Genomic DNA, 16,409 nt, shown 5'->3' with positions numbered 1-16,409 from the left:
ACATCTTCTTCCTCTTTCTGTCTGTGTCTCTCCCTTCTCGTTCCATCCGTCTCCCTCTCTTTCTAATCAACCACTATCCAGGCCACCTCCCCCCTGGACCAAGCAACAAACCCCCTCCCTTGACTGTGGTATCCTCTGCTAACAGCAAGGCTAACCGAACCACCGCTACCGTAACCCCCTTCAGCCAATCAGCCAGCACCGTCACAGTGACCAGCGGCAACGGCGGTGCAGGCACCAACCAGGCCTTGGCCGCTACCCGCACCTCCAGCTTCGCCGCCGCCCTGCGTAAACTGGCCAAGCAGGCCAATGACAATGGTAAGAATCAATAGCCCCCTCTATAGGTAGAAGTTTATTTTCAATCTCATTACATTGTTTTGTACTGATTTTTTTATTGAATCCATTAGAAATTCATGAAGGCTCCTTTGAAAATTATAGGGGCGATAATTTACTTCAGGGGGGGGACTTGTTACCATTACTTTTTATCCCATTACCCCCCCCCCCCTTATGTTATCTATGCATATATATAGTGAAAGGAGTAGCAGATAAAGTTTATCTTGTTAAGCAAAAGAGTACTTACATGCATGATAATTTGAATGGATATACATGTAAGTATATCATACCATGAAAGTATATGCTTTTTTCTTTTTCATTTTTTAGTGCCTAAAGGCAATGTTGAAACAAAGCTTCTCTACATAATTGGATTGATTCTAGGCAATTGATGGTCAAACTTTGTATTTGAAATCCTGAAAATCACTATTTATGATATTAGATAAAGCTCTTTCACAGGAGGTGTGCCATTCAGCTCTTTCAATGACAGATTCCTACAGTTCAGTTTTTTGAAAATATAATGATCAAGAAGACCCTTTGCCAAACCTTAATGTTTTCCCCCCATTTTTTAAAATTCAAATTCTTCAGTAAAACTTGGAAGTAGAAATTTATTATACAATATCTCTATGGGTCTAAATCTTTAGTCTCAGTAAGACAATATCACCACTTTCATCTGATAGTGCTATCAATCACCAGTGATGATAGATAAGACATTTAAATACTCCTTTATCACTATTGATTGCCACTCACTAACATTTGTGCTTTGGAAAGCATCCGATCAGTTTGATACCAATTGTAACCAATTGCAACCAGTTGCAACTCTGTCGGTGCTGTCCGTGGGCGTAAAAAGGTGCTACTTAATCATAAGTGGTGAAGTTACTGATCGCCTGCTGCAAATTTTAACTAGTAATAACTTGTGAATGAAGTGTTACTGATTTCCACTGGTTACTGATAGTGCTATCTGTCACTAGTGGAGAAGATATCAATTTGAAAGCACCCACAGTGCAACAAAGCTTCACAACATTTTTTGTGTATGTCTGTTGCATTTATATGAAACATCCAAATATTGCAGTGGCAGGAGACCTTCTTGTCTCCTTGCAAATAAAGAAAAAAAAATTCTTTCAAATAATTAGTTCAAGTTGAAAATGAAAATCATCTATCTGCCAAAGGTTGCATGGACAAACTCAGAACATCATTCATCATGACTCAGGAAATACTACGACATCTTCATGGTGCTACATATAAGCACTTGCCCAATTGCCCAGGGCAAGCAAAAGTTAGAGTCGGGCAAGTGTTTTGAAGTAAACTTCAGTAAAGACCAAAACTTCTTGCCTGACTTGGGCAAGCAAAATGCTCACAGTAGACCAAAATTAGAGTCGATGATATGATACTGACCCTAATTTTGGTCATGGAGGCAAGATAAAATCACTTTGGAAAAAGAAATGCAATAACAAAGTAGATAAGTTCATGTCAAAAGAGAAAAAAAGGGTCAATGGTTTATAAGACCGCAAAACTTTCTTTTGAAGAGGTTAAACTTTTTTCAAGGATTTTTTCAGGCAAGTGAAATAGATTTTTGGGCAAGTATGTTCCAACTATTCAAAAATATATTTGCCTGACTGGGCAAGTGCTTCTAAAAAGTTATGTAGCACCCTGCATCTTATATGACAGGTAATGGAATGATTTTGTTGTTGTGAATTTGTCCATGCAACTTTGGGCCATTTTCTGAGAGGCGAATTTTCGTGCCAACTCTAGACACTTTATAAATAATGTTGTTGAACTTTGTTGCATATCATTGTATCTGGAAGAGGCTTATATACCTTGATGATGATATTTTGTTGTTGTTGTTGTTGTGAATATCTTGACTGGAACCTGTGTCACAATTGCTAAAAATCTTTGCTTTTCAGTAAGTAGATTCTTCATAGTATGAATATTTATCATTCATTTCGTGTACAGTATCCTGACTTGAATCATTATAAGGAAACAGACATTTCGTCGCACGCATCATGAACCGTCCTCTCTGCGCACTTCAATGCGAAAGTTAGTTTTGCAGAAAACACATTTAAAGAAAAGCTTTTTTAAAACCAGCAATAAGTGCACCTACAAGGAGAGCAAATTATTTACCGGTGTCTTCGTTTGAAAGTTCAGGTTCCAAAGTTCCATCCCGTATCTATATATTCTTGAAGTGAATTATTTACGCTACAGTGGGCATCGTAACAGAGCGGACGGTTCGTGGTGAAATCGCGAGGCGCGATAGCGCACTGTATCTATTCCAGAGAGGACAGTTCGTGGTGCGTACGACGATTTGTGTAATATCTCAATGAGTTGAATTATGACGATCATTTTTCTTCATTGTGTCTGCCTGAGCGTCCATTTTAGTGGAGGAAAAAAAATTATTGGATTTTTTTTATGTGGTGTTGAATCTTCAGGTAGGATTATTGATCAGTTTTTTTCCAGTATAATCATGGGTTGTATCTCTCCAGGTACGAGTTGAATCTATTGAGATTGATAATAATGGTTATCAGACCTGCCTCCCTACCAGATCTTAAACAATACATCATCTAATGAACACCCCCCGGCTGTGCAGCAAGAAAGAGAAAAGAAAAGGATGAATTTAAAAAGCTATCGGGAGATGAGAGAAATGGAGGAACACGGTCTTTATCGCCAGAAAATCTCCCTCAGTAATCTGATCCCACCGAAGATGACGGAAATTGTCATTTGGGTTGCCACGGCAACGGGGGTTACTTACTTCAGATGAAGATGTGGAAGTATTACTTACAATTTACCTGCGAGCAAGTGTAATGATGGATGGAGCGGGGGAATGGTGGGGAGGGGAAGAAGAAGGGGGGGGGTGCAGGGTGGTGTCAAGAGGTAGGGGTGGGGTGAAGGGGATTTATAATTGTAATGCAAACTTGTGCAAGAGAGAAGGAGGAAGGCGGGGTTCAAAGGGAGGTGCTCTCTGTATTGAACATTTTGTTTACCGTGCCTTAAAGCTAATGTCAGTGATTAATAGAAAGATGAGAGGGGGAGGGGTTGAAGACTGGTTGAGTTACCCCCCCTCCCCTCCACCCTTACCCATATTACCAAGTGAGGATATAGGAGGGGTAAAATGAGAATACGGTAGCTTTTCAATTTTCGATGAAGTGGATGTGATTCGGGAGGGGCAAGGGGCTTGTTACAGTCAAGATATTTGTCTTTTTAAGAACAGAAAGATAAATTGAAAATGTATCTTTGTGCAGTGCAATGAAGCAATATATTTTCAATAAAACAAAATAGGCCTATTAATGGAATTTGTGAAAGGAAGAAGTGGGTTAGTATGTGCACAGAGTGGGAGGGGTCTTGAGGTACTATCTCTGTCTCTCTCTTGCAAAATGTAATCATCATATCCAAGCCAGACAATATTCATGAATTTCCACGAATTGTGTTTTTCTAATGGATCCGTGATATGCTTGGAGGCCATCTCTGATTGCAGGGTCTGTCTTGCTGGTAACCTCTTTATCTGTGGCATCTTCGGGCCCGTGTTATGATAACGAGCGGAATCTCCGATCAGATTTTGAGAGGGTTCTGAAGATGGTAGTAACGATAAAGAGGATGATGATGATGGCAATGATCATGGTGGTGTCAGTGATGGTGGTGGTGGTGATGATGATGATGATTGTGATGATGATGCTGCTTGTAGTATGGGTATTTTGCTTATATCTCATTGATGAAGAATATACATGTATTCACATCTACATCTTGTTGATCCACAAATTGTTGAGTGATTTATTTCAATGACTGTTTCATCTGTGCCATACATTGATAGATAGAGGGCAGCAGACAAGTACATTCGGGTAGGACAGGGCTCACACAAACACTCACACTAACTAATTCAGACTTCCATTCACTCAGAAGTGTTTAACCTGTGTTACCTGCGCCTTTCTATCTCAGAGATACCATTATACAGTATATATGAAAAGGTCATTGACCTTTGACCTTGAAAAAAAGCACTTTCCCCAACCCGTATTCCTCCTAACTTTTTTTGGGTAAATGTTGACGCCCATACCTACTCAAAATCAGTCAAAAACCATTTCCAATAATTTTATTCCAGATTGGCTATTTTGGGGTCTAAGTTACGGATACTATAATCACAGCCTATCAACAAATCATAGGCAAATTACCCCTCTACAGGACAGGTTTCATTATCATCAGGCCTGAAATACAACTGAAAATGGGTGACAAAATGTGCAGTGTTGTTTGTTTTTTTTTTTTGTTTTTTTTTATAAATCTTTATGTTTAATTGATTTCGTGATTACAAATAAACCAGATCAAATTATATATTTTTAATATAGGCATTGTACTTCTTTATATGACAAAATACATCTCTCTTCCCCCAAAATAGTTTTAATGGCATATTGGTTATTTCTGTTGTTCTGCCTTTTCTGCTCTGATCAGCCTACCATTCAAAGCTGGGATAGTTATCAACAAATTTGTTTCAATTCCTTGAAATTTAAAACTAAAACAAATCTTATGAACTAAACAGAATATTTCAATTTTATTTCTTGTTTTGTATTTGTGTGTTTTTTTTTTGGGGGGGGTTGTGAGTGTAGCTTTTCCATCACACCAACAATACCTTTGTAAACAACATTAATAAATCAAGGGGAAATGTACCCTTTAGGGATTGTAATTAAGCTTGAATAATTCAATATGTTCCTTAGGGGCTGATTTATTCTGATTTTCTCCTGAAGCTTCAAAACAAGTATTAAAAATGTAGAGCTTTGAGCAACCACCTCGTACCAATGGGTTTGGAATCACTTAACACCCTTTTAGTTCATTTTTTGCCAGGCTGTTTTATTTTTTTTCAAAAATTTTAATATAGAATAGACCTATATATTGCCTCTTACTGTTAAACCATTAATTACATTGTAGTTGTTGACACCCTGCTGGGTTTTTTTTTTACTGTCAATCTAGGCCTGTACTTTGTTTCAATTATTAAAAAAAAACAGATGGCATCTCCATTAACCCGATTGTGTCACACGGGCCTTCTCAAACAGTGCTTAATCAGAAAACACCCAAACTATCGTTTTGGGATTAATTAATGGACCAAAATGAAAACAAAAACAAATTCAAAATCAACTTTCCCTTTCGATACAAGCATCGGCCCAATCACAGGAATGAACAAGACAGAGGTCGTTCACTGCCGAGGCAACCTTGGTCAGGTATTTTTGAACGGAACTTTTCATTTCCCGTTATCTTTCAATCAAGCGGATAGTCATTGGTTTAATATCACCATAGCGGCAGGGAAAAGGGTGAATGAAACTGGAATGCAAACTCATCAATTTAAATCAAGGGAACCTTTATTTTTTAAAAGGAGACAATGGCAGTGGTAATGAGAGGAATAATCAAGGATAAATCCCATAAGTAATGGGGATTTTTTTATCTTTCTCATAGAACAATATAATTTATCGAATGTTTTTGATCTTTTACATGCAATACAATAATTTTTTTGTATTACTTGACATTGTCGGAGTATTTCTATTTCATATTTAATTTCGAACAGTACAATATGGATTATCTTTCTTCACTGTACAACACTGCATACAGGTATTTTTGCTATCAAAAGATTGCTGTACTTAACTATGTTTTCTTGCTGAATTTTATTGGGTATTTCCAAATATACTGTAGCCTATAAACACACTAATATGCTTTTTCAGACTACAAAATTTTCCTTAACCCCTGGAAATAGGTGGAGCTATGGGGGGGGGGGGTCTTAGAACCACCAATTCTGTGGCATTAAGATTTTTGCACTTTGGTTTCAGACTATGTTTTTACTGAAGTGGGGTTGCATGGCAAATAGGATTCTGGCCCTTGCTTAAAGCAGGGTAAACCAGCTTATTTTGATGCTTGCCAGGCAATCGCAATACTACAAGCTGTAGTCTGAAACCAAACTTTGCTCTGGAAAGGAGGAATTAAAAACGTTAACCAATCACAGCTAAGTCAAAATGTCACGTTACACATGCGCCGTGTAGCAAAATCATCTATGTTAATGAACTGTGTGGTAGTCCTAGGTTGAGGTTAAGCAAGCAGCGTGGGGTTAAGGTATAATGTCGCACCCGCCCACAAAAATATAGGGTAAAGATTGCCCGGATATAAGAAAAAAGTCTGAAAAGCATATAGTGCAGTGATATTATAGATTTAAATATCCTAAACAAAAAAAACATCAATAACACTTAAAATTAAAGCAAAGGCCTACATGTAGTAAGTATGTAATCATGTTTGTTGTTATAACAGGCAATGAATTGATCATGGGGGGAGAATCAGTATACCTTGCCAGACCTCTGTATAAATCATCAGGAATTTGTATAGGGTGCCGACGACGTTGAGATTCTCCAAGGTGTCAATTTTGTAATACATGTTTTCTACTCAACCCTAGTCAGTAATGATCATCAGCAAGTTAGAAGAATGTCCCCTTGGAACGAGGCTAATGTGAATGTGACACCTTGACTGTCGGTCCGATTTGTGGAGCGAGAGGAAATGAAAGCCTAGAATCCTCCTTTCTTCATACTTGGGCAGCATCACTTGGCGTCACTTTGCGCAGGAAGGCTTTGTACACAAGGTCTTGTTTGCTTGGACACTCGTTTGCCCCCTTTGCATATCCAGTCCTTGGTTATTGAGCCCTCGGATTTAGGGCATATAAAAGGGTGTAGGTGCCGTTTCCGTGCTTCGGCAATGGGGTTTTCAGTTTTTGTGCCATGAAGACTGTAATCTTGATCTATAGGGTTGTCATATTTTACATTGTTTATTGATTTGTATTTATTGTTTCAGAATTCATAAATACTGAAACTGAATGATGAGCAGAGAAGCCAAGTGGTACATTGATTTTCATTATTAAGTACTGAAAAATGAGGCAATGCTGATGGTTTCATGCAAATTACTTTTTTCTATTTATGTGTTTTCTCTATGGTATTTCTTTTTAAAAAACCGATTGCCTCACCAAATAGTAATTTTCAACTTTTTATAATGCTGATATTTTTTTGTTTGGGTTAGCAACTCTGCCTTACTATTAAATTCCCATACAAGGGAACCCCACCCTCATTTCAATGTCTGAAGAAAAAAGAAGAAACTGATACAAGAGTAGTTTTTAAAGCATTTTCAGAAATATACCCTGTCCAATAGACATAATCAGATATGTTGTTTTATACTTGTATATCTGTGAAAGAGGTACGTATTCATCATGAACTTTGAAAGATATAATGACATTTCATTGAATTTATAATTCTAAAGCACTATGCGATTGATGTCACCAAATGCATTCAAATTTTATTGTGTAACGGTTTGAATCATCGTTTGCACACTGTTCAAATGTCCAAATGGCACACTGTGGAACCCAAGAATGCATTTGATGCACAGGTCACCAGGTTAGGCCGCATGAGACGGGGTTTCTTCGATATCTCTTTTCTCATGACGTATTACGTTGAGCATCTTCTCATCATCCATTTCTAAGACTTCAGGCGATTTTTCATTGAATCAAACACTTCTTAAGTTTTCTTCCTCTACTAGATCACATTAATTACCTTTTGATGATGTTATTAGGATGTGTGCATTCTGCTTCCATTCATTGTTTACGTCCCTTCTGCTGGGTTTGACGTAGGTCTGCCTGCATCAGCCTAGGGCTTCTTATGTTTTCTAATAGTTTTCTAGAGATAATTCATTTTAATCCGTTATTGTCCCGTATAAGCTATAATCTGGGCAGGGACTGCAGCCTTTGTCTTTGCCTTTATGAGTCTGATCCTATGACACGAAACGTCAGCAGTACGTCTGACAGATGCGGGTAACCACCTATACAATCCGTCCTTGTGTGAGTTCTGGTTTCCTATCTATCAACCAGGGTTTGTTGCGGGTTTTCACAAAACCTATAAGGCCTTTTCATACGTGAATGTGATTAGCGATTGTGATTCTAATCTGTTCTAGTTTGGTTTCACACGTGCTTAATTTTCGTCATTAGCCTTATTTTTCACTGGAATCATCATTCTAGTTACAATTTTTTTTTTACTTTTTTGTGCTCGCCACAAAATAATGTCACTTTTGGGGACGCAGATATCCTGTACAAAAAAAATATTTCCAAGGTTTGTTTGCTGAATGTTGCTGCAACATTTCTGATGAAGCCCGCCCCCAATACCACCTCCACCCCTTTCCACGCAGTACTTGCATCAAATTTAATGACAAAAGAAAAAAATTAGTGGAATTGACGTCAACCGAGTCGATAATGAAGCCTCTCATGCATTGTGTTTTTTGTAAACAGGTTTGTTTCTCTAGTTTGTATAAATATTCAAGTACATACTAATGATGTCAGCAAAATCACTGATAAATAGATGACGAATTCTGTTGAAAGCATTGCTCGGCTGAACCAGATCAGTAAAAGGATTTACTGAATGAGATTCACTGGTAGGACACCAAGACGTGATATTGCTATTTTTTGTTGGAAAAGAAACGTCTCTCAGGGTAGGTTTGACTCGATGGATATTGTGTGAATCATGTTAAAGAAGAATGAAACATTTGGAACAAGATAGCTTGTGTGAAAACAGAAAAAAATCAAAAGAAAAATATCAATGAAAGTTTGAGAAAAATCAGACAAATAATGAGAAAGTTATGAGCATTTGAATATTGTGATTTCTAATGCTGTGGAGATCCTCAAATTGACAATGCGACAAAGTTGTGTTGTCACTTGTGAACAACTCTCCCCATTACTTTAGTATATATTTCACTTAAATTGCCTCTTTTATCACATCTTTCAGTAGATCATGTGTTCCTTCTAGAGGAGGGCATGTAATACAGAGTTTTAAAGAATACATCATGGATAAAGATTTTGTATCACTATAAGTATTCCAGGAGTGGTGAAATTCTGAAGATGCTACCAGTTCGTGAAGATGGCCATTAGTTGATGTCTCACTGTGCTCACAACGAATGGAGGGGGGGGGTGTCGTTTAAGAGGTAAAAAGAGTGAAAGAGATGAAGGTGTTTTCTTCATCGTTGGAAAAGAGATAGGTTCTTGTGGTGTAAAGTTGCAAATCTCTTTCTCCTTGTCTGTGTAACATGAGTTTGGAGGAGAATGATGTGCAAGAAGTTGGGAGAATTTGTTTGCGCTGTATTCAGAATGCTATAATTTATGGTATTGATATTCAGTTTTTTCGCACCAGAACCAGTAGCGATAACTGACGTTCATGCAAAGATCATTTCAGCTTCACTTGAGATGACTTTAAATATTTGAAAATCCCAATAAACTAGGATCTTGTATTATCAATTTTAAATCTTTGCTGATTAATGGCTTGATAAACTTATAGTCTGTTGGTTTCATTATGTTAAGATTATATATATATATTGTAATTTAAACTCTACTTGTTTATTTAATGTTTTTTATCTGAATTTCTACATAGTTACAAGAACAAACCTATTGCAAACATGATGCCCATAATGCTTACATGTCTTGATAGTGTGGTGTTGTGTTGTTGTTTCTGTATTGGGGTTCTTTTTGGTATTCTAATGAAAACGTACAACATTAATGGCTTTGTAATGTAATGACGTAGGCCTCGTTGATGTTAAGTTGTATAACCTATGCCAGAGTGAAAAAGCTAGAATACCACCAATTGTATGTTACAATGTGTGTCTTCTCTTTGAAGACCAGAACGTAAAAGGGGTTTTCCAATCTGCAAAGACATTTTCCATGAATTTTATTTGATACATAACCAGTTTTCTTGTCTGTTTTCCCCGCCCAGGCCCAGATGAGATCTCACCTAGAACGTCACCTGCCAGTACAACACGTAGCTCCGCCTCCACCCCGTCCAAGTACCACCTAGGACCTTCGCCCCTCGTGGTCCCTACCTCAAGCCCTCCAGTGGTTACCATTGCCCCCACCCACACCACCAGTTCTGCCCTGGATTCCAGAAGGGTAAGTCTTTCACTGTCATCGTCTTACATTTTAGGTCTTTCTCCCCCACCCCCTCAGAAAACAGCAAAAATCTCTATAGAAGATAAAGTTGTGCAGCTTAATCCTTCACTTTCAACTTATACAGGCCATCATTGGTACTGTCGTGGTCTAGTAGTTCTGACTCTCCTTTCAAACAGGGTCGTGGCTTCCAATCCTAGCCATGGCATGTTTTCCTTCAGCAAGAAATGTATCCACACTGTGCTGCACTCGACCCAGGTGAGGTGAATGGGTACCCGGTAGGATTAATTCCTTGCATGCACTGAGCGCCAGTGATGGTAGCTCGAGCTAAAGCCGAGGTAATGATAGCAGCGTTTTGTATCCTCTGGCAAAAAGCGCTTTATAAATCCAGCTATTATTATCGCTATTTAAGAGAGTAATGTTTTTGTAGTGCTGTGGCTGTGTATTTTACTTCTGTAGAGCAAGAAATTTATCTCGTTTTATCTGTCTACAGTGGTCGCAATTTCTGTTTTCCTGTGAGTGGTCTTTCCAGAAAGGTTTGGCAGTGCATGCCGTTAATAGGGAAAGACACTCATGAATCAATGTCAAAATGAGTTGAAGAGTAAAGAGATAAGACCTGAATTGAAAAGGATGTGCTTTTTAAAAAGATTTAAAGAATGGGCAATTCTAATTTCTCTGCTACCAAGGACAGAATATTCTTTCTTCCTTTCAAGGGTTGTGTAATTGCCATAGTGATACGAATTATAATGAACAGCAATATCAGGGCGCCGGCCGTACTACAAAGAGTTATGATTGATCCGACCGTCTTAAACTATATGGAAATCCAACAATGTCAAAAAATTTTCCCCAGGAAATTTGCATTATGTGCTTTGTAAACACAGTGAAGCACACTGAATATTTCAGAAAATGATGAATGTGTGATTATGCATTACATCTAGAGAATATTTTGAACAAACATTCATTTTAGATGTTGATGTTGCTGGCTTTCCATAGTTGTGGCTGATCAGATCAATCATAACTCTAAGTTGTAAGATGGGGGCCCGGAATAAATGTACACCACCACCCCTCCCAAGTTTAACTGATAACTTTCCCTGAAACAAAGCTTTATGGAAAGACAAGATTTGCTTGAAGGCTCGGGAAGATACATGTAGACCCACTTTTCACGCATTCACTGTTGATTGCCCACAGTTATTACACGAATAATTAGCCAAAGTCTTTAGTCCTGCCCTAATAGTTGACTAACAGACCTTAGCTAGGCGCCTGCAGGAATATCTGCTCTCCTCTTTGCACATTACTAATTCATGTTCTATACAATGTACTAAAAAAGATGGGGGAGAAATAGAGTTACATTACAAAATAGAAGATGGTGTGTACAGTGTTGGTGATTTTACCCCCCCCCCCTTTTTATTCACCAAAATAATCCTTGAAAGTAAAAAAGTGGTTGGACCATTGAAATAGAAGTTAAGGCTAGTGGCATGTCCCCCCAAATCAGATAACTAACTTTGGTTGAAAAAATTATCTTGTCATTAACTGATCTATTATTAAAAGGAAGCTATTTTCAAACAATTGAGATAAAATGTAAAATACCTCCCAAGCAGTGAAGCACACCTTTGCCTCCTACCGCCTTTGCCGGAGGAGTTGTAAAAATTAGAAATAAATTCCTCTGATATTCGCCATTGCCGGAGGAGTTGTAAAAATTAGAAATAAATCCCTGTGATATTCCAAGTCATCTGGAAACTTGCCGCGGTATTTGTTGAAGTGCCTTGGAGACTTGACAGTCGCAGGAGCAACGAATGCCCATGTAGCGTTTACTAAGATACTATTTGCTTCATGGCTGAGCTGTCGGGTTTGAGTAAATCAATACTGCCAGCTTACTGAAACCCCTCTCCATATCTTTAGCTACCACAAATAAATGCAAGCCTCATCAAACTCACGTACATCGGAACACAAGGAAAACTTGTCAGACGGATAGCGATGCACTCTCTCTGCACTTTATCAAGGTGCGTTTTCATCGGTCGTTTGGTGAAACAAATGGCAACTTTCACTTGCAGCTGTTAAAAGCTACCGAAATCTGTGCGTCTGATTGGCTCAGAACAAATAAGTCAATGAATATCTCTGACTAGGTGCTTGATAAAACACTCTCCAAATTGCTTCAGCTCAAGAGTGAAACCTGAAAAGCTCTATTCTATGAAAATGAGTGTTAGAAACCCCTTCCTCATCGTCCCTAGTGGGCTGAATATGCAAAGAAAAAGAAAGAAAGACTTGACTATAGATAGAGCACATACCGTTGAGATGTTTTGTTTTGAACAGCATACAATTCAATGAATTCAACTGGGTCCAAATCCAGGGGTGTCTTCACCTGTCAATCATAAAACAAATTCATCTAGTCAATAGCCAAAACCGGCCGGCTCAGTGCATCTTCATTGCAATCCAGGGTTAATTCTGAATGGTTTAGTTTCCATGGCGATTAAGGAGTGTAGTGGTTTCACGGTACACCATGTATTTATTTTGTGGGCACACAGTATGTTGGTCCTGAAGAGGACCACCCAAACTCACTTTTACCTCAACTCGTAGCAATTAGTCTCATCGAAAATTACACCAATTCTCTATTTACCATTTTCGTGGCCAGAGTCCTCTGCACAAACAAAGATGAAGTTTGGGAAGAGAGGTAAAAAGCAAGCAAATACTGATACAATGAGTTTTGCCGACTCCTCGCGTGGACCTGTCCTATCGTTGGCTCGGCCATGCCAATTTTATGAGATGTTCGCTCTCTCAGGATACAGGCAATTGTATTGACATGACACAATTTTCACATTTATTCAACACAGATGTCAAAGTGGAAGTAGTCATCTCCCAATATCACAGAGTCATGGATGTCATTATTTCTTGGTTGTGCGCAGCTTTCCTTATCTCTATACTAAATTAATCGTCAAAGAAATTACAATTCTAAGAAGGAATCTCTCCAATCGATCAGTCATTATGTGTCTTTAATATAATTTTCATCTCTCAGCAGATAAATAGGTTTTCAATTTCATGTGCAATATGTGGTCATATATTGAGCCAAATTTCCAAATTTGTATGAATTTTGATTATCTGCATTTATCTATCAAATTACACATATCGACAAAGCAAACATTTCTTCTAAAATGCGCACACTATATTGATAATGATCACCACATCATCATTGTAGGAACATGAAATGGATAATTATTTTTTCTACTTTCTGCTCAATTTTTATGTTATCTTTGTTAGCTATTGCGATTATGTTTCACATATTTTTTATCACAATTTATAGATGTGTATTTACTGAATTCATCAAATGCATTAATAGTAATAATCGAAGAGAGTGAGGTTATGGTTCAAGCATGTGGAAAAGGATTTTACAGAACGAAAATGTCAATTGTGTTTCTTTCGGGAATCTTGTGATTTGGAGCTGCCCAACTGATTTTCCTCTGTCTGAAGCAGTGATAGATGCAGGCTACTGTATGACAAAGAAGATTAAAGATGAGATTATAGTAATGACTTGGCCTTCTTGGTTCTAGGTGCATGAATTATGAATTAGAAGACCTATAAAACAAACCTTACATCAAACACGTACGCCCTCTTTGTACTGCTGATCAAAACAGTTATGACCTGTTCGTCAAGATAGTTGTCAACAAATTCATTGCATATATCATTAATAAAATATAATCATAGGCAATTTCTTTCGTAAGTGGGAAAAAAATAGGTTTAAGGATATCATTAAACTTTTGAAAGATCAGTTCTTGTGTCTGTGTGATGAACATATATTAGTTCACAATACAACTAAAAGAAAGGTTAATCAAAACAGGGTATTAGAATTATAACTGGGACTGGATGAGAAATATTCTAGTGATGAGCATCCAGCACCCAGGCAGTAAAGTCTAGTTATTAACTTCAAATCTAGCAAAAATTGACCTAAAATAATATAGATATACTTGTATTTTTTGACTTAGAATGATTGATTATGATATCTACTGTTTGATACATACATAACACATTGTAACATTCCCTTATCAGGATTTAAGATTGAAACCAGTATTGGTTTTGAATTCTTTGTCTTTGCCTGGATTCAAATGAATTCAGCCCTTGTGGCTGCAAAAAAATCATAGATATTGAAAAATGAATAAATCAAAATGACAAAAATAAATGAAAACAATGTTTTAAGGAGCTTATAGTAATTTAGCCTGATTAGACACCATATCTTAAATGGGACAACCAGTGTGCACAAAAATATGGACTGAAATGGTGTAGCGTCTAACCCTTTTGGGTCTTCGACTGTTTGTATGAAATTTTTCCCCTGTTTGTCTTGATAATGTGATAAATGCGATGTATGAAGATGTTTCAAATTTCTATCTTGTAGTAAAAAGAATAAAAGTATGATCATAACTCAGGCAACATAACTAATCCCCTGAGGCACAGCTTTAGTAAAATTCATCTATCTATGTTATTTTATTTTATAGGAGCTTGAAAGAAGAAGCCAGAGCAACTCTGTAGATCGTAGCCTCGGTCGTTCGCTGTCAGGAGAGGGTGCGTCTTCTATCTGGAGAGGAAAAGAAAGCCCCAGTCTAGGTCTAGGTCCAAGGAGGTGAGAGATTGAAATTTTAATCATTTTCTTCATTGCCTAATGTGTTCTTAAAATGTATTTCCTAACTCTTGAAATATCAGGGAAATTGCAGCTGTATTAGATTCATATACGTAACATGCTGCTGATTGGCAGTTCGAGCACATTCATAGTTGATGTTATCATCTTTCTAAAACATCTGGTATTGTGATATTCCAAGATTATTGAATATTTGTTCAGTTACTTCAGTATTTTGTTGAAATTCATTCAATATCGATTTGATGAAGATTGATCTTAGTTTGTCAATTAGAGATGAGAGGTGAGATCAATTTCAGTTCATTTGGATCAGTTATAATTCACAAAAAAAAGATCAAGGAGTAATGTGACTGTGTTTTACTTTTAGGACAGGGAATCAACACCAAAATGTCTTTGGGACAAAGGCCGAAACATGACAGATAAAATGAAAAATAATTATCAGGATAAATGTTTTGGTTTTGGTCTGTAGAAATTTGTTTAGAAAATAATCAAGCAGTGAATAAACTTGTGATTCTCTTTGGGATATCCTTGACAGACCTCTAGCCCAACTACCGAGCAAGTCGGAGGAGATGGCAGGGAGGGGTTTCCAGCCATACCGTGCCGGCGAAGACCCCATCCGACCCCCGACAGCCACGCCCCACCCTCTGGCATCCTACGACCCCGCTGCCATGGCTCAGATCTCCTCGTATCCATTCCATCCTGCGTTCCTGACACCAGCAAACCTTCAGTATCCAGCTTTCAGGTTTGTGAAAGACATTTTCTCTTGTCATTCATGATTTTTTTTCTCTGTATCATCTACCTTCTTTTTAATCGATGGACCGGTCGGTCAATGCAGATGGTGTATGTTGGTGTGGGCATGTGCTGAGGAGGGTTGGCTGGCATATTTTAAGGGCTTTGAGTTCAAGGTGGGTGCTTCGAGAAGAACAGGATGGCCAAAGAATACATGGAAGAAGGTTGTAGGGTTGGGTTGAGGGCGGAGAACGCAAAGGATAAGGGTGTTTGCCTTAAGTGTAAGATGTATCCAACCACCCCCTTTCAATGGGGTTAAGTATGGATTCAACACTTTGGACTACTGAATGACCAATTCTGAGTATTTAGATGACAAATACATGATATGCTTCTTCCCAACCAATTCCCCCAGCCCAGCGAACATCTGTCCCATTTTTCCTCCGATTGCCTTCACTTTACTTATGAAATAAACCGATGGTGAGGTGTTATCATTACAAGGTTTTTTAGTCTGGTCAGTTAGCGGAATTATGTGGACACGGTGGACAAAAGCGTGATTTTTTCTCCAGACCTTTGTTTATGTATAAGAATTAAGAATGGGGTATGCTCCAAAAAATCTGGCTGCAGGAACAGTGAAAAAATGGGTGAAAATGTCAGAATTTATGAGTTCAGATTTGTCTGATATATAGACTAGCGCTAGTGCAAAACTCAATAGCAGTGCATTATTTTGCATTGGATTAGTTCTTGAATTCAGACCCTTTTTGAACAGATCTTCTGTTTGTCCTGGCATCTCAATGCACCAAGTATCTGAATGAAGAT

At 37.9% G+C, this 16,409-nt stretch overlaps 2 protein-coding genes across 2 annotated transcripts in view; both read left to right on the top strand.

Annotated features, from left to right (window-relative positions):
- Positions 1–14,856, top strand: part of LOC121409748 (genetic suppressor element 1-like) — a 63,798-nt gene extending 48,942 nt beyond the window's left edge. Inside the window, exons 3-5 of the mRNA XM_041601654.1 lie at positions 82–315; positions 10,077–10,249; positions 14,728–14,856. Coding sequence (XP_041457588.1) covers positions 82–315; positions 10,077–10,249; positions 14,728–14,856 — 536 coding nt within the window. The remainder of the gene's footprint in view (positions 1–81; positions 316–10,076; positions 10,250–14,727) is intronic.
- Positions 48–16,409, top strand: part of LOC121407886 (genetic suppressor element 1-like) — a 47,107-nt gene continuing 30,745 nt past the window's right edge. Inside the window, exons 1-4 of the mRNA XM_041599125.1 lie at positions 48–315; positions 10,077–10,249; positions 14,728–14,852; positions 15,400–15,606. Coding sequence (XP_041455059.1) covers positions 15,434–15,606 — 173 coding nt within the window. The 5' untranslated portion in view covers positions 48–315; positions 10,077–10,249; positions 14,728–14,852; positions 15,400–15,433. The remainder of the gene's footprint in view (positions 316–10,076; positions 10,250–14,727; positions 14,853–15,399; positions 15,607–16,409) is intronic.

Source organism: Lytechinus variegatus, chromosome 2, assembly GCF_018143015.1.
Source record: "Lytechinus variegatus isolate NC3 chromosome 2, Lvar_3.0, whole genome shotgun sequence".
NCBI classification, from domain to species: Eukaryota; Metazoa; Echinodermata; class Echinoidea; order Temnopleuroida; family Toxopneustidae; genus Lytechinus; species Lytechinus variegatus.
The sequence above is the reverse complement of the archived record's forward strand: the minus strand, read 5'-3'. Positions and strand labels throughout refer to the sequence as shown.